This window comes from Carcharhinus amblyrhynchos, chromosome 10 (assembly GCF_965287045.1).
Source record: "Carcharhinus amblyrhynchos chromosome 10, sCarAmb.v2.hapA, whole genome shotgun sequence".
NCBI lineage: Eukaryota > Metazoa > Chordata > Chondrichthyes > Carcharhiniformes > Carcharhinidae > Carcharhinus > Carcharhinus amblyrhynchos.
This window is the reverse complement of record NC_137333.1, coordinates 67,545,559-67,563,948: the sequence shown is the minus strand read 5'-3', so window position 1 is coordinate 67,563,948 and position 18,390 is coordinate 67,545,559. Positions and strand designations below refer to the sequence as shown.

At 37.7% G+C, this 18,390-nt stretch overlaps 1 protein-coding gene across 3 annotated transcripts in view; it reads right to left on the bottom strand.

Annotated features, from left to right (window-relative positions):
• Positions 1-3,057: 3,057 nt before the first annotated feature.
• elmod1 (ELMO/CED-12 domain containing 1) overlaps positions 3,058-18,390 on the bottom strand; it is a 36,215-nt gene continuing 20,882 nt past the window's right edge. For all 3 annotated transcript variants that reach the window (XM_080197239.1, XM_080197240.1, XM_080197237.1), the window contains exons 6-11: positions 14,511-14,644; positions 14,329-14,397; positions 13,385-13,408; positions 9,366-9,416; positions 7,135-7,268; positions 3,058-3,969 (exon numbers count right to left, since the gene is read on the bottom strand). In XM_080197239.1, coding sequence (XP_080053365.1) covers positions 3,797-3,969; positions 7,135-7,268; positions 9,366-9,416; positions 13,385-13,408; positions 14,329-14,397; positions 14,511-14,644 — 585 coding nt within the window. In that variant the 3' untranslated portion in view covers positions 3,058-3,796. The remainder of the gene's footprint in view (positions 3,970-7,134; positions 7,269-9,365; positions 9,417-13,384; positions 13,409-14,328; positions 14,398-14,510; positions 14,645-18,390) is intronic.

Here is an 18,390-nt window from a genome sequence, read left to right as displayed (position 1 = left end):
GGAATATCAGCCTGAGTTATTTTAGAAATGTATTTTGATTTTTCTTTTCATTCAAAGGAGAAAGTGTTATCAACTGGACCATTTGGCTGCAAATAAGATTGTAAAGCCATTCTCTTTCTTTCAGTTGTAGTAACACAGCAGTCTCACAGGCTTTTAAAAGGGTAAAATGAACAGGAAAATGATCCAAGTGTAAATACTTTAATGAGATCTCAATGTAATGTTATTCATGTTTCACATAAATGCTGGACTTTAGAATCTTCTAAAAGACGTGATAATATGAACTGAAGACTACAGGTACTTGACTGTTAGCGTGTTAACCAGAAAAATGCGAGTGATGAAAGATTAAATCGAGATTAAGCAGTAATCAAAAACAATACATTTTTCATTGTTGAGAAAATTTAAATTTGAACATTTTTGAAGTTTAAGCTTTCAATATAAAGAGTTGCTTAATATTACAAAGTCCAAATTCACATACAACTTATTAATGAGTTAACTTAAACCAGTTTTTCTTCTGGCAACTGGAGATGATTTTAATGTAACTCATTCAGTGGAAAACATGTGGGTTCATATCACACCCAGCTCGACTTTTCTCTATTGAATTCAATGCAGTGTAAAATCAGATGCTATGTAGATAGTCCCCTAGGATCTCCCGAAGCAAATATGCATTTGACATTGATAATTAAATATTTTGGAATGGATACTGGATGAGAAGTATAATTAATGAAATGGTGCATTAAAGAATGACTTAACTAATCTACTTTAAATGCACATAAATTTTGAAATTGATCCAACATAATCTGCTATTTTGTTGTCATTAAATGCTGCAGATATCAACTTAAACAAAGACTCCCTGGGAGAAGACAGAACTTACGAACTGAATTTAAACTGTGATTTTAATGCTTCAAAGATTACACCACTTGTTCTACATTATATCCAACAACTATTCAATTAATTGTGCAAACACTTCAACTTGTCAATACATTATTCAACATTTTTTCTATAATTTAAAGTAACAGTTAAATAGTGAAAGTTAATTTAATTAACATTTAGTTAATAAATGCAAAGATGATTGTTCTCAGAATTCAAGAGAATGAGTTTTTTGAATGAAAGACAAAGCATAATATTTTATGCACATGATAGCATTCTAGACTTTTTGAAGTACAATAAACTCCACCTTTTACGTTTACTGAAAATCAAATCTTCAATATTTAAAAATATCTCCATTCTTCACCTTTCTTGCTTTTAAAATGAGTAAACATTAAGAGGATTGTAGGGACAGAAGTAAGATTTCAAGCAATTGTCCCATTTAAGTAAATTTAATTTAAACTGCCTTTTCTCTCCTGAAAAGTAACATACCCAGTGGAAAACATGTGGGTTCATACTGACTGCTTGTTTTATGCCTAGCTTGATTTGCCTCCATTGAACTCAGGTGGAGAATAAAATTGGATTTGTGCAATTCAGGTACTAAATCCAAACTCAGCTGACTTGCTGGCAAATGAACAAGTTTAAATTATATTGTTAGCTTTAAAACTCAAATATATCCTTCTTGGAGTTTCTCAAATTTCTGGTTGAATGCTTTCTTTTTCCTCCAGCTTTGTTTGCAGAAGTACCATTAGTCCATTAGAGCCGGATAAGTCTGCAAATAAATACATTTTAACACAGTACCAAATTAAAGAACATGGAAGCTTAAAGAAGGATTTTAATATCAATGAGAAATAATATTTTACCTATTTAATTTCCACATGTTTTCCAGTCTGAGGTGTTTAGTTATAAAAATGAATTAACACATGCAACGTGAAGAATGAACTAGCTAGAACAATTACTAGCATTGAAAGCACAAGTTTACATGACTTTATGCAAGAAGTTTCTCAATTCTAAACTGACACCAATATAAGCAGCTTTATTTCTGAAATTAAGTGGATAACATCCTACCCACCACAGCTCTGCCTTAACACATTATATCTTTGTAACAACATTAATTTACTTTCTTATACATATTCTAGGTTTTCTTGGTGCTAAAGCATATGCGCATTTAGTTAAAAACAGCAAAATCATTTCTAACTAATATCTAAATATGAGAAATAGAGACATTGTAATACAAATCTCTTATTTCATAAAATAGCAACTTTGGAGAACCTTATCTTTAGATGTTTTACTAGTGACAAAGGAGACAGATTTAAATTCAGTTAAGTAAGAATTGCAGATGTGCAAAAGTTGTGAAACTCATTGACCACAGATTAAAGAAATTTGATGAGATAATTGGTTCAAACAAATGAATGCTCTGTCCCTTATTAATATGACATTAATACTCTAACCATACAAATACAACATTAATACACTGGTCCTGACTAATATACTGTAGGCAACAAATAAAAAGCACAATTCCAAAAACACAATTTTTAAATAAAATCCGGAGGCTTCTATCATTAATTCTGAACTCTGACTGGATTGTAATACATTTATATGCTCCAGCAAAACCTTACACTTCAACTTTTGTTGATGGGTGAGATGGAGGAAGGGAAGCAAAGAATAATAGTCATTACTATTCCATTAAGACTCTAATATTTAGCATTATGACAGATGAGGGTATGAGGGCAAAATGAAGTGTTTACAGGCTGCTTAAAACAAAGCTGCAGGCAATTTAATGGCAGGTCACTTAATTAATAAAGGTTTGTTTGGTGAAGAAGAAAAGACATGCATCACTTTTAGTATGGTATACACAGGTGAGATGAAGATATATCTGAACACGATGTGCTGCATTTCCACGTAGCTAATAGGTCTTTAAGGAACTTCACAATGTTTTAACTACATGTCCTCCAACTATTTTAAACACCATGTGGCTTTGTTTACATATATGTTACAATAAGGAACAATAATGCTAAAAATGTACTTTTTATCCATTCTGCAATCAGATATCAGATTTGTAGATTAGATATGGCACCAGTGTGAAGAATCACAAAATTTCCTATATACCAGCCCTGGGAAGTACTTCAAGCCAAATGTCAAATGTGTGCGCTCTACTGCACACATGTATGCCAAATAATTTTTATTTTAAATATTAATAAATAAGATTAATAATGTTAATCAAAGAACAACTATAGAATACATATGTTGAGAAGAGATAATTCTCTGGATATATGACACACAATTTGTCACAGAACTTCCAAAGCAATTCTGTCAAAATAGAAGATATTTGCTCCACTTAATCTACAGTTAAACCCAAAGTACAATCATAAAGTACATTTAGCCACCCATATTTAACAGGCTGTTAAAATTACCAAATATATAGTTTAATTTGATAAAATGGAAAATGTGTGTATGGTTATGAAAAAACACTATTCTTTTGATCAAAATACATTCTTCCTTAATAATTAATGTCTGGAATTTTGTTAAGACCATGATAAAACTTTTAAACTGAAGGACATTACAGAACTACAGACCACAGCAATACAAAGCACAACAAAAATACAGCTTAGCAGTGCTGATGTATGGAAACAATAAAAAAATAGAGAAGACTCTTCCATTGATTAGAATGCAACACTCCATACTGCTGCAATATGAGCAACTGTTTATGGAGAATACCTCCAGTGTTCATGTGAATGTACAGCATGTGTAGTTCTTTTAATTGCACCAAATAGAGAACTATTATACTTAAAACAAAGCATGCATACAGTCACCATGGTCGTCAAATATGCTGGTTGTGATCAAGGCTGTGATTTAACGTCAGTTTCTTAAAATCAGTTCACGCACAAATATAGAGGTGAGGCAGTGATGTGACTTATGGCAAGATGAAGATTTATAAGTTCATTAGATTTTCTGAGGCTGAGAAACGGGGGCACAGGGTCATGTCTGGATTTTGAAGCTGCTTTATAATCTGTTTGTGAAACTTTTCTCGAACACGATTAAATTCCATTATGTCAAGAGGATCCTCTTCAATCCAGAATTTGTGAAATTGCTGCATCAGGTAGCCTGTGTATAGCACAGGAAAAAAAATGTTGAAATTGCTCCATTTTGCAAAAAAAAGCATTAAAATCAACAAACAATTGTAATTACAACACAATTAAATTTATAGTTGAATTCCAAAAGTAAAAGCAGACCATGCTAACTTACAAAGCTTCCACTCTAATGAGGAAGTGATATAATACATGACATAAGAGGTGAGTTTTTAATAATTGTAACAAAGGTAGGTGATTCGCACATATGCTGACAGCATAGAAAAGCCTAATTTATAACAGGGTGAAAAGAAAAGGCTGGAATTTTCCAGCAACCTAGTGCATTTGCAAGTGATAGCTAAATCTATATTTGAATTTCTATGTACAACAGTTACCGCTTCCCAGACTTCGCACATCCAGAGCTAGGCTCCAGATCACTGTAAAAAGTCTGACAACACCAGGTTTAAATCCAACCGATTTATTCGATAGTAAACTCACTAGCTTTCGGGTTTGTCCCTTCGTCAGGTGAAGGGACATTCGTCAGGTGAATGTCCTTTCGTCATTCACCTGACAAAGGGACAAACCCGAAAGCTAGTGAGTTTACTATCAAATAAATCGGTTGGATTTAAACCTGGTGTTGTCAGACTTTTTACTGTGTTTATCCCAGTCCAACGCTGGCATATGCAGGAAGGTTTTTTGACTCAGTATGTAGATAGGCCAACTAGAGGTGAGTCTATATTGGATTTGGTGCTGGGAAATGAGCCAGACCAGGTGCTAGACTTGGAAGTTGGTGTGCATTTTGGTGATAGTGACCACAATTCGGTTACGTTCACCTTAGTGATGGAAAGGGATAGGCATGAACCTCAGGTCAGTAGTTTTAGCTGGGGGAAGGGTAATTATGAGGCTATTAGGAGAGAATTAGGAAGTGTAGGTTGGACTAGGAGATTACAGGGACTGGGAACGTCCGAAATGCGGAGTTTTTTCAAGGAGCAGCGACTGCGAGTCTGTGATAGGTATGTCCCTGTCAGGCAAGGAGGATTTGGTAGGGCTAGGGAACCGTGGTGCCCTAAAAAAGTTGATTCGTTGGTTAAAAAGAAAAAGGAGGCTTATGTTCGGATGAGGCTTGAGGGCTCAGGTAGTGCATTAGAAAGCTTTAGATTGGCTAGGAGGGAGTTGAAGAGTGAGTTAAGAAGGGCTAAAAGAGGACATGAGATGACTTTGGCTGATAGGATTAACGAGAATCCTAAGGCGTTCTATAGGTATGTCAAGAACAGAAGGTTGGTTAGGGCAAGATTAGGGCCAGTTACAGACAGTAGAGGGAAGTTGTGTGTGGAACCGGAAGAGATTGGAAAGGCATTGAACCAATATTTCTCTTCGATGTTCACGCAGGGGGACATGAATATAGCTGAGGAGGACACTGGGTTGCAGGGGTGTAAAATAGACAGTATTGCAGTTGATAAGGGGGATGTGCTGGATATTCTAGAGGGTTTGAAAATAGATAAGTCCCCTGGTCCGGATGGGATTTACCCTAGGATTCTCTGGGAGGCAAGAGAGGTGATTGCAGAGCCTCTGGCTCTGATCTTCAGGTCGTCGTTGGTCTCTGGTATAGTACCGGAAGATTGGAGGATAGCGAGTGTTGTCCCATTGTTTAAGAAGGGGAACAGAGACTTCCCCGGGAATTATAGACCGGTGAGTCTTACTTCTGTTGTGGGCAAGGTTTTAGAAAAAATTATTAGGGATAGGATTTATAGTTATTTAGAGAGTAATGAATTGATTGGAGATAGTCAGCATGGTTTTGTAGCGGGTAGGTCGTGCCTTACTAACCTTATTGAGTTTTTTGAGAAAGTGACCAAAGAGGTGGATGGGGGTAAGGCAGTTGACGTGGTATATATGGATTTCAGTAAGGCGTTTGATAAGGTTCACCATGGTAGGCTTCTGCAGAAAATGCAGATGTATGGGATTGAGGGTAGTCTAGGAAATTGGGTCAGGAATTGGCTAGCAGATAGGAGACAGAGGGTGGTGGTTGATGGTAAATATTCGTCATGGAGTTCGGTTACGAGTGGTGTGCCTCAGGGATCTGTTTTGGGGCCACTGCTGTTTGTAATTTTTATTAATGATCTGGATGAGGGTATAGTTGGGTGGATTAGTAAATTTGCTGATGACACCAAAGTCGGAGGTGTGGTAGATTGTGAGGAAGGGTGTCATAGTTTGCAGGGAGACTTGGACAGGTTGCAGAGCTGGGCCGAGAGGTGGCGGATGGAGTTTAATGCGGAGAAGTGTGAGGTAATTCACTTTGGTAGGAATAACAGATGTGTTGAGTATAGGGCTAACGGGAGGACTTTGAATAGTGTGGATGAACAGAGGGATCTAGGTGTATGTGTACATAGATCCCTGAAAGTTGGGAATCAAGTAGATAAGATTGTTAAGAAGGCATACGGTGTCTTGGCGTTTATTGGTAGGGGGATTGAATTTAGGAGTCGCAGCATCATGTTGCAACTGTACACAACTCTGGTGCGGCCGCGCTTGGAGTACTGTGTGCAGTTCTGGTCCCCACATTACAGGAAGGATGTGGAGGCTTTGGAGAGGGTGCAGAGGAGGTTTACCAGGATGTTGCCTGGTATGGAGGGGAGGTCCTATGAAGAGAGACTGAGGGATTTGGGGTTGTTTTCGCTAGAAAGGCGGCGGCTAAGAGGGGATCTTATTGAAACATATAAGATGATTAGAGGTTTAGATAGGGTGGATAGTGATAGCCTTTTTCCTCGGATGGAGAAAGCTAGCACGAGGGGGCATGGCTTTAAATTAAGGGGGGGTAGTTATAGGACGGATGTCAGGGGTAGGTTCTTTACCCAGAGGGTGGTGAGGGATTGGAATGCCCTGCCTGCTGCAGTTGTAAATGCGCCTAGTTTGGGGGCGTTTAAGAGATCCGTGGATAGGTTTATGGATGAAAAGGGATTGGTTTAGATTAGTGGGTCATTGTTTTTTAACTGGTCGGCGCAACATCGTGGGCCGAAGGGCCTGTTCTGCGCTGTTATGTTCTATATCCACATCATGACTCCAAATCACTCGCAACATTACAAAATTTTTATATCCAAATTTGCAAGTAACATTAAGGCATATTAAGACATTTCCATCCAAAGCAACTATATTTCAATAATAAAGACTCAAATATCTTTTGTTGAATCAACGTCTAGAATCTACTTACAGAAGACTTTGTGGAAGTGAAAAATCGATGGTGCTTCAGGAGCGACATTATACAAATGGGTTTTCAACGCCCCACTCACTAGCAGAGTATATGAAAGGTCAGTGATATTAATTCCCACTATAGCAAAGGAAAACCTGTAATAGAAAGAATAATAAATTGTGGAAACATCTAAGAATTGAATATTCTTATTCACAATTCAAAATATAATGAAATCAGGAAAATGTAGCACTGAAATGTGTAACAATCTTTACAAGACCATTAACGAAAAAAAGGGAAGTTAACGAATAGAACTATGTCACAAAATAAAAACAAACCTCACCTTTATATGAAAAACTGAACAGAGTAAGCACTACTAACTTATTGTAGTTTGTTAAGACTTAGAACATGAATTCAATCACACTTAAGTCCCTTATACTTGAAGATCTTGAGGATTCATTCACTTTTTTTTGAGCCAAACCAAGCATTCCATGGCTCACTGGAATTCACTGATTTGTCCTCCATGGTCCAGATTTTCTCCAACGTACAATATTTCATCTCGCTCTCTCTATTAAATAAACACGGGGTACCTTTTGAAATCTAATCACCTGAGGTCTGTTTGCCAGTTTCTTAATTTCAGAATAATTGAAGGGCCAGTAAATGGTCAGGACATACTTGGGCACTTTTCCCTTTTCAATGGACAAATGCCACTGCTGGAACATCTTGGCAAAAGTACAATATGTTTTAGAGTACAGGTCTTCAGTGCCACAGTTAGGATTTTGCCAGAGCCTTTGCTATTCTAGCACATTTAAATATTACTTGATGTCAGGTAGAATATTCAATGGAAGATAGTTTACTTTACACAAATGAAGCCAGCAAGAGACAAGTTTTTCTGCTGAATATATTTCATAAATGAATTCCCAAGCAGATTGTTATTGGATGAAAAAAGCCTAAAAGTTGCAAATGTAAATCTTAATGAAGGAATAGTTTTGAAACCATGCTACAGTGTTCCAATACGGAATCAGCCGATTGAAATGATAAGAAATGAAAAATAGTTAACAGCCAAATCTCTATATTCTGTACAACCAATATAATAGCAAGACCCAAAAAGACTTGCGTTATATCATTATTACATTCCTGGGTGCTTACGTAGCTTCAAAGCAATTTGGTTTGTACGTTTTGAGAAAGGGATCACTAGCATTGCCAGTGAGTTGTTACTAAAAGGCTATTCTCTACCATGCTACAAAGTAAAAGTTTATCCATTAGTCACAAGTAAGGCTTACATTAACACTGCAATAAAGTTACTGTGAAATTCCCTTAGTAGCCACAGATCGGCACCTGTTTCGGGTCAATGCACCTAGCCAGCACATCTTTCAGAATGTGGGAGGAAACCAGAGCACCCGGAGGAAACCCACGCAGACACAGGGAGAATGTGCAAACTCCACACAGACAGTGACCCAAGCCGGGAACCAAACCCAGGTCCCTAGTGCTGTGAGGCAGCAATGCTAACCATTGAATAGTATGATTTCTATTTCAGGATGATATTCACAACTTAAAAATAAAGGTCACTGAAGCTTGATAATAATATCCATTGTGTGATAAATAACTTAGCAATTTTATGTCTTAATAATATAGGCAGTCATTTTGAACATAAGCAACTTGGCAATATCTGTGCAAGTAATAATCTCCAGCTAATACCTACAAAATGATTTCTTGTATATTTTTGTTAAAAATGTAATTATCATTTTTCTCACTGGGTAACCAACCATGTCCAAAGAGACTGATGGTGAAATGTGCATCCAAAACTGAGTGCTGATTACTCAAGGCTTGGTTGCAAATAGTCTGACTTGCAAACATATGGCACTAATTAACCAGAAAAGATACATTTTACCATTTGATCCTTTTTCTCTCAGAAGAAAAACCTTACCTCAGTTCAGTTCAACCCTGGACAGCACCTGCAGTTAAGAACTATGCAATTGTCTCTATGTTAAAATCAGGTCCTAAAACTACTATGCAGCATTTTAGTCTGCATTAACTCAATAAACTGGCAGGCCACTTCATTCTTGATATTAAATGTTCATTCAAAGATGAACTTACGTAAAGTCTAAATTTGTCAGTCATAAGTACAATTGTTCCCTTAATATCCTCCTCAACAAATGTTTTCTCAAATAATTTCTACAGAAGGAAGTTCAGTATGCAACAGTTTATTTGATTTATTAATTTTTCCCATAGGAATACATCAGTGAAATACTCACCCAATTGCCTGATCAAACTTTTTCTTTTCCCATTCTTTTGTATTTATTTTGCTGTTTAAAAAAGAAAACAACAAATTAATTTTCACAAACCAATGCCCTTTTGATGTTTAATATCAATTTGCATGATATTTATGATTCCAAATGCATGGCAAGCAATTAAATTTAGTCACAAACATCTGTACACTTTTCAAACTGAATACATTTCACAGTTTGTGTTCACTTCAAGTTACATGAGCCAGGCAATAATTAAAATTAAGGCTGAATAGGAGTGTATTTTATTCTGCTCAATTTGTTTATTGGTTTTAAATGAGAGTGCCTGTGAATATCATCAATTACCAGATAATGGTGAGAAATTAAAAGTAAAAACTAAAACAGTGGGAAATACAGAAAAAAAAGCTAGAAATATTCAGAAGATCCATCAGTTCATAAGGGATGAAGACTCATTAGTGTTTTGGGTAGAAATCATTCAAACTGAAAATGGTTAGAAAACAAGTTGCTTTGCAAAGCTAACTAAATCAAAGAGGTAAGAACAACAGGAGTTCTGATGAAGAGTTATATTCGACTCAAGATGTCAAATCTCTATCCACAGATGCTGCAATACCTGCTGAGTCTTTGTTTTTATTTTAGATCTCCAGCATCACAGTATTTTGCTTTCACATTAGGGAAGAACAAATATGGTTCAAATATTTAAACTTTACTGCTTTACCTCCCACTTCAATTTCAGAATCAAGGGATATAGGGAGCAGGCAGGAAAGGGAAGTTAAAGCCTTATCAACTATGGTTGTATTGCATGGTGCAGCAGGCTAGAATGGTTTACTCCTGCTTCTATTTCTTGTGGGTTCTGCTTGTACATCAACCCTTCTCTTCCTTCTAATACTTCTGACACACAGGTGGCAATTTTAACCCTCAAATGTGGATAAGTTAGGGACGGTGAAATGTAAAATTTTAAAGGTCATGACCACAATCTGCCTAGTCTGTGTTTAACAAAGGCAGAACAGGAATTGGAGCTGGACTGCTCCTGGGAGACACAGGTTGATGAGTTGAATATGTAGTGAAGCTGTGGGGTTGAAATCAACTTCCCTTAAAGAGTTACCTTGGCTTGGCAGGTTTTCTCGGCCTTGGAACACCTGATAGCAGAAAGGAGGCAAGAACAGCCTCAGGGAAAAGGCAACTGCCTTCACAGCACTGCTTGCAAGTATAGAGGGGTAGGACTGTTTTCTCCTGGAATGAGATTCCTCATAATTGCCATCAGACCCAAACCCCACACCACAATCACCCTCAAACCTGATCAGGAATTGGAAACCCCATCTCAAGGATTGATCAACCACCCCAGGTCAGGGATCTGATCCCTACCTCCCCACTCTCACTATAGGTTCTTTATGGTCTACAACCTATTCCAAAATGTCCCCCACCAAACTCCAAGTCAAGTCTATCAATTAGGTTGACTTGCAGTTGGCGACCGTGTCAGGAAAACTGCACATAATGCAAGAAAAACATCATGGTTAGAACTCCATAGCATGTGGAGAACCCAGACTTTCAGGTTTCCCGCCCTAAACTCCATTCATATACCAGCAAACCACCCATATCAATATCAGAACCATAATTACAGAAGGAATGTGGATCAAAAATCAGTTGACTGGAAAACTCACATGCAATAATTTTTCATTAATGATAACATATCACATATCTCACAAACTTACTTATTTTGCCGAATTATAATGGTACTAGTTTGCGATGCCTGTGATGTCGATAAGGTCCTATGTAAAAGGTTTATGTACAAAGAGCTCATTGGAGCAGATCTTTTCTTCTTTTGTGGGATATGGGCATCACTAGCTCAGCTAACGTTTATTGCTTCAAAAGACGTACTGGTTAGATGCATTGACTTTGCTAAATTCTCCCTCAGCATATCCAAACAAGTGCTGGAGTGTGCCCATTAGGGGTTTTTCACAGTAACTTCATTGTAGTGTTAATGTAAGCCTACTTGTAAGGTAATAAATTAACTTTAAACCTAATTTATAGAATCCCTACAGTGCAGAAGGAGATTATTCTGCTCATTGAGTTTGCACCAATTCTCTGCTAAGAAATCTTAGCCAGGCCCACCATCCTGCTTTATCCCCATATCCCCACACATTTATCATGGCTAATCCATCTACACATCTTTGGACTGTGGAAAGAAACTAAAGCACCCGGAGGAAACCCACACAGACACAGGTGACACTGTGGAGTTTGCACATTCTCCCTAAGGCTGGACACTGAGCCACTGTGCCCCTGAGAACCACCTCTTGAATCGCTGCAGGCTAAGTGGTTTAGGTATGTCCACAATCTGTGAGGAAGGGAATTCAGTAATTTGATCGAGCAATAACATAGTTCCAAGTTGGAATCGTGTGGGGCTTGGAGGGGAACTTGCAGTTGGTGGAGCTATCATGCATCTACTGCCCTCATCTTCAAGGCAGTAGAGGTCGCTTGTTTGGAAGGTGTTGTTAAAGGAGCGTTTGAGTTCCTGAAGTGCATCTTGTTTATGGTACACATTGCTGCCACTGTGCAATGGTGGTGGAGGGACTGAACTTTTAAGGTGGTAGATGGGATGCCAGTCAAGTGGGTTGCTTTGACCTGGATGCTGTTAAGCTTTTTGAGTGTTGCTGGAGTGCACTTATTTAGGCAAGTGGAGAATATTCTAACACATTCCTGACTTGAGACTTGTAAACGGTGGCCAGGCTTTGGGCAGTAAGGAGATGAGTTACTCACTGCAAAGTTTTCTGGCCTGCTTTTGCAACCGCAAAATTATATGATTGGTCCAGATCAGTTTTTAGTTACAGGGATGGAGGACTGGCTAACTAACAGGAAACAGAAGCAGAGTAAATGGGTCATTTTCAGTTTAGCAAAATGACCAGTGGAGTGCCACAGGGATGAGTCTGGAACCTCAAATTAGTTATGATCCATATTAATAATTTGGGTGAAGGGACTGAATGTATTATAACCAAATTTGCATACTATAAAAAGATAAGCAGGAAAGCAAATTGAGAGGGGTATACGATTCTTTGAAGATAGGTTAAATGGGTGGGCAAAAATTGGGCAGATGAAATATGGAAAAATATTAATATCTCCATTTTGGTAAGAAGAACAGAAAAATAGGGTATTATTTAAAAGATGTCTGATTGAAACAGAAGATTCTGAGGGGGCTTGACAGGGAAGGTATTGAGGACCTATCCGCTCATGGGGAATCTAGAACTAGCAACAATGGAATAGGAGTAGACCATTCAGTCTGTTGAGTCGCTCACTGAGCCTACGCTGCCATTCAATTAGATCGGTACTAATCATTTATCTCAACATCATTTTGTGCTTTCCCCAAATCCTTTGATGTTATTATATCCATAAGTCTATCAGTGTCTTGAATATGCTCAATGGAAGAGCTAGGGGGCACAGTTTTAAAATAAGGGATCTCCCATTTAAGACAGAGATGAGGAGGCAGTTTTTTTTCAGCCAGTTATTAATGTTTGGAACTCTCTCGCCCAATGAGCAGTGGAAGCTGCATCCTTGAATATATTCAAGGCTGAATTGGGCAAATTTTTGATTGACAATATATTTCTATAATGGGCCAGATTCTCTGCCCCCTGGTGGCAGAGGTGGCTTGTCATTGGCCATCAGCAGGATCTTCTGGTCTCACTGATGTCAAGTGTTTTCTGTAGCTCATTTATCCCTCCGCCAGTGAACCCACTGTGTGGGGAGTGGCGGGGGAGGGGTATTTTCGTCAGGACCATAACATCCCACCGGTTGGTGATGTTAGTGCCGTGCCAAAACACTGACAATATTTTAAGGGACTTGGTTTAAAATCAGTAACTGGATTAAGAGGCTATTTCTTTGTCTTGGGAACATTGATTTGTTACAGTCAGACATGCATACACTTTCAAAAATAGATTTCTCAGCATCCATGATTGCCCATAAAGAATGGCTATGAAACAGTGAGCTCAAATGCAAAGCAAGATACATATGAATAAATGAAAATGAAGTGATAGTAGTACCTTACATCTTCTTTGGTTAGTTGCCTAGAATGAAATGATGAAATTAATATCTGACAATGGTCAATGAATACAACATTATTACAATATGTGAACCTAGGATGGAGAAAATAATCCACAAGACAGGAATCAAATGAAAATGTACATTCAGAATAACTAGTAAAAAAAGTGTGCATGTATGTCCATCTGTGGAGGTCAGGGGTTGAAATGTTGTACATACTATATTTGCTAAGTTGTTGAATTTATTTCAAGTAGCAATCGCAGGATCAGCATGTTTTAAAAAGTGATATTTTTGTTTTGTTTACACAATTTTAAAAATTATTTAGGGTGTGAAGGATGACAATATTACATTGATAAGGTAACTGAACTCATCATTGTAATGTAACAAATATGGTAATATAGTTGTCACCGAAGATGATCACTTCAACTGTATGTTAATTTAGCTTTGTCAGATAACACATGACTCACAATTTCATCTTTTACCTTCTGCTCCAAAATAGGTCTCCCTACTAGATTAGCCCATATCCTCATTGTTTTAGTTTGTAATATTCAACACTATTTCAGTGAGATGACTCAACAGACTTTTATTTTGGAGTTGACCTTCAATAACATTAATCTTGCAATTCTATACAAAGAACTCTTTAGTGTGCTTTTAATGATAGAAGTGTGAGTGCACAGTGCTACAAGTGTGTTGTTGATGTTTCTGGGAGCTAAAAATCATACTGAATATAATATAATATATTATAATAAATATATAATATATTATAATAAATCATACTGAATATAATACCATGATCTTATTGAATGGCGGGGCAGGCTCGAAGGGCTGGATGGCCTACTCCTGCTCCTATTTCTTATGTTCTTATGAAGTAAACCATTGAAATTGAACTCAGAGGCTAATGACAACACAATGTTAAATAAAGCATCTGACCAAAAGAGTAAGTTACCTGTACTTTGGTTGGTGAGAATCAAAAAGAACTTGGCGAGCAGTTGTGTTGTCATGTTCTGCAAAAAAACTGAACCAAAAAAGAGAGAAAATTTATATAGCTTATATAATTCATACACAAAAGGCAGGAGAGGAAAGAATTAAGAAGAGACTTTTAAAACATTACTTATAATTTATACTTACACCAAGTTATATAACCCCAACATCCCCATTCCTCTGAAGTCAGTCTTTGGGTCTTCACCTTGGAAACCTATTTCACACCATTGCTTGCTAATTCGACCACTCAACGTTACATCAGGGCGAAGCAAAGTCCACAGCTAACAAGATTCGTAGAAAACAAAAAAATATTCTGCACAAGTTGCCTTATTGAAAATCAAATTAAAATAGGAAGATGAATAAAGAAGATAGTATGAATCCAAGTTCAATGTCCCATCATCAATGTCTGCATGGCATAAAATACAATTATTCCTTGTTTGGCATGCCTAATGTGTTCCCCTCCCCGCCACCTGCCGGCAAAATTCTACTGGCTACTATGAACCCAACTGTTCCAAAATCGTCTTCCTAACTTGCTACCCTCATTCACTTAATCTTATTAATTGACTTCTCGCTCGCCATTTCACACAAACTGCCCCTCTCGCTCCCTTCCTTCCAACTTGCCACTTCCTTCTTGACCTTCCCACTTCTCTCCACAGAACTCCTCTTTTCCTCTGGCTCGCCACTCCTCTTGATAATTCCCTCTTTCAACCCTCCTGCTCACCAGCTCCCCTCCCCTGACCTTTTTACCCTTTCCCACTTGCCTCTTTCTTCTCTAAATCTGCTCCCTTCATACATCTAACCACTGCCCTCTCTCGATTCCTTTGCTCACTCTCACTGCAAAGATCCTCTTCTGAGCCCTTGCTCACAGGAGAGTGAAGCAGCGTGAAGGAACCAAGGGTGTCTGAAGAGGGAACCGGAGCGGTCAGCAGGGAAACAAAGTGGCAGGGTGTTTAAAAATTATAGACTAAGCATACACAGTTACAAAGCTCTTGGAGCATCTGTAATAACTATACTGTAATATATCTGTAATAACCATAAAATGAAAATGGAGGCAATGCTACTCAAATAAGTTTTGTTTATTACAACGAGCACTAAAATACATTATTAAAACATGCTTCCAAAGATGAATATATGTTACTTTTAAAAAACTGCTCTTTATGATGCAGGAAATGTGAATATTATAGGTCACAATATTTACAGGAAGGGAACCAGGAGTGAATATTTTAAGGGGTGGAGGAGGGAAATGAATAAGGGACCCAAAATGCACGGACAACATGAATCCAGAGCTTAAAATTTTCTCACTCAGCAACCAGTTGGTTTGACAAATTGGTTGGCTGTTGGGCTGAAAATAAGCAGTGGAAGAAAGAAATCCAAAATTGTCAACCAGGAGTGAAGTGAGTTGATTAATCACTGCAGAAGATTTGTTGGAGGGGCTTGGCCCAGAAACAGTGCTGTTAAGAGCATTAAACTGCTTGATTTTGATTTGATTTGGTTTGATTTATTGTCACATGTATTTACATACAATGAAAAGTATTGTTTCTTGCATGTTATACAGACAAAACATACCATTCATTGAGAAAGAAACGAAAGAGTGCAGAATGTAGTGTTACAGTCATAGTTTGAATTTTCAAGATCAACTTAATGCAAGGTAAATCGGTTCAAAAGTCTGATGGCAGCAGGGAAGAAGCTGTTCTTGAATCGGTTGGTACTTGACGTCAGACTTTTTTTTTTCCTGATGGAAGGTGGAAGAGAGAATGTCCAGGGTGCATGGGGTCCTTAATTATGTTGGCTGCTTTGCTCAGGCAGCAGGAAGTGTAGACTGAGTCAATGGATGGGAGACTGGTGTGTGGTGATTTGGCCGTCCTGCCTTTGATTTTCATATTCAGTTTCCTGAGCTCTGGGAAACTTGACCAGTCAGCATTAAATTTAAACTGATGCCAAAAAAAGCTGGAACAAATCTCAAGTTATAAATTACAGACATGCCCCTCCAGAGTGGGTTACTTAAATGCCTCAAAACACGCACACAACCTCACCTGTCAGTCTTGCTGGGATTAAAATTTCACCAAAAATGGTTTTTATTAAAGGAAGTAATACTATTGCTATTACTTCAAAATGTTGCTTCATTTCTAAAAGTTATTCAAGGACACCTGTATTTCAGTGTTAAACACAGGTTGGTAGCACGTGAGCATTACGTTTTTTAAAAAGGGAAAAATCAGAGGTTCTTTCAACATGAAATCCAATTCATGACACTTGCCAAGTTCATGAAGTGATTTTTTTTTGTCCATAAGTTCAATACAGGAATACTTTGGATGTTGGAAATATGAAATGAAAACAGAAAATGTGGAAATACTCAGCAGATCTGGCAGCATCTACCTTCCCTCTGCCACCTCCCCCCAGCCTCCTGCCTTTTTTTGGATGGCAGTTGTTGGTTGCGATGTAATTTTCTCTATTTAGACTTTCCTTAGGCCCATCTTTTGTTTCGATAGTGGACCTATTACCATCTCATTTTACTTCAATTCATTATTCCTTTTGTCATTATCTTTTCTGCCTTTCACCCTACCACAGACTTTCTTTCTCATTCTTTTCCCCTCCTTTTCATTGTCTCTGTACTTGTTTCAAATATTCAGTTTCTAATTTTTCTAGTACTGATCGAAGATTTTGACAAGGAAATTATTTTTCTCTTCACATGTGCTGTCAGACCGCAAGTATTAGCACCAATTTCTTTTATCCCAGTAAAGATCAGTTCTTTTAATGGAATGAGGCACAATGTGGAAGATATGGAGTGATTTTAAAACAAAATCAGGAAAGCAAAGACAGAGTATGAGTAGGTACTGGCAGCTAACAGAAAAGGGAATCTAAAAGTCTTCTATAGGCATATAAATAGCAAAAAGGTGGCAAAAGTAGGGTTGAATAGGGATTTACCAGGGGATTTGTGCATGGAGGCAAGGGCCATAATTGAAGTTCTATATGACTACTTTGAATTTGTCTTTAGGAAGAAGATTTTGTCTAAGTCATGATGGAAGAGGTGGTAGTTGAGATGCATAATGGGTTACAATTTGAAAGAGGAAAAAGATAGGCTGGCTGTACATCAAGTTAAATCAGCAAGGTTGAATCAGATGCATTCAAGGATACTGAAAGTAGTAAGGGTGGAAATTGTAGAGGCATTGGCCATAATTTTCCAATCCTCTTTAGATACAGATGTGGTGCCAGAGTTCTGGAAAACTGCAAAAGTTGCAACCTTGTGCAAAAATAAGAGGGCAAGGTTAAGCTCAGCAACCACAGGTCAGTCAGTTTAAAGCTTATGGCATGGAAGCTTTTAAAAATAATAATTCAGGGCAAAATTAATAATTTGAGAAAATGTAGGTTAATTGAGAAAAACCTGCATGAAATTAAGAGTGAATCATGTTGCTAACTTGCTTGAGGGTGATGCAGTAAGTATAGTGTACATGGACTTCCAAAAGGCATTTGATAAATCCCACAGAAAATTCTTGTGAGCAAAGTTGTAGCTCATGGAATAAAAGGGACAACAGCAATATGGGTAAAAAATTGGCTGAATGATAGGAAAATGAGACCAGTGATGAAAAGTTGTTTTTCCAGACTGCAGGATAGTTTTTAATACATCAGTGTTATTACCACTGTTCTTTGTGACATATATTAATGACATAGACTTGCTGCACACAGCACAATTTCAAAATTTGTGGATGACACAAAACTTGGAAGAATTGTGAACTATGAAAAGAGCATTGTTGAACACCAAAAGGACAGACAGGTTGGTAGAATGGACAGACAAGAGGCAGATTAAATTTAATGTTGAAAAGTGTGAATGTTTTTGTTTTGATAGGAAGATGAGGAAAAGCAACATTAAAATAAAGAACACAATTCTAAAGGAGTGCAGGAGCAGAGGGAGTTGGGATGTGCACAAATCAGTGAAGGTGGCAGGCAGGTTGAGAGCTCAGTTAAAAAAGGATATAGGATCCTGGGCTTTATAAATAGGGGGAGGGAGTACCAAAGCAAGAAAGTAACGGTA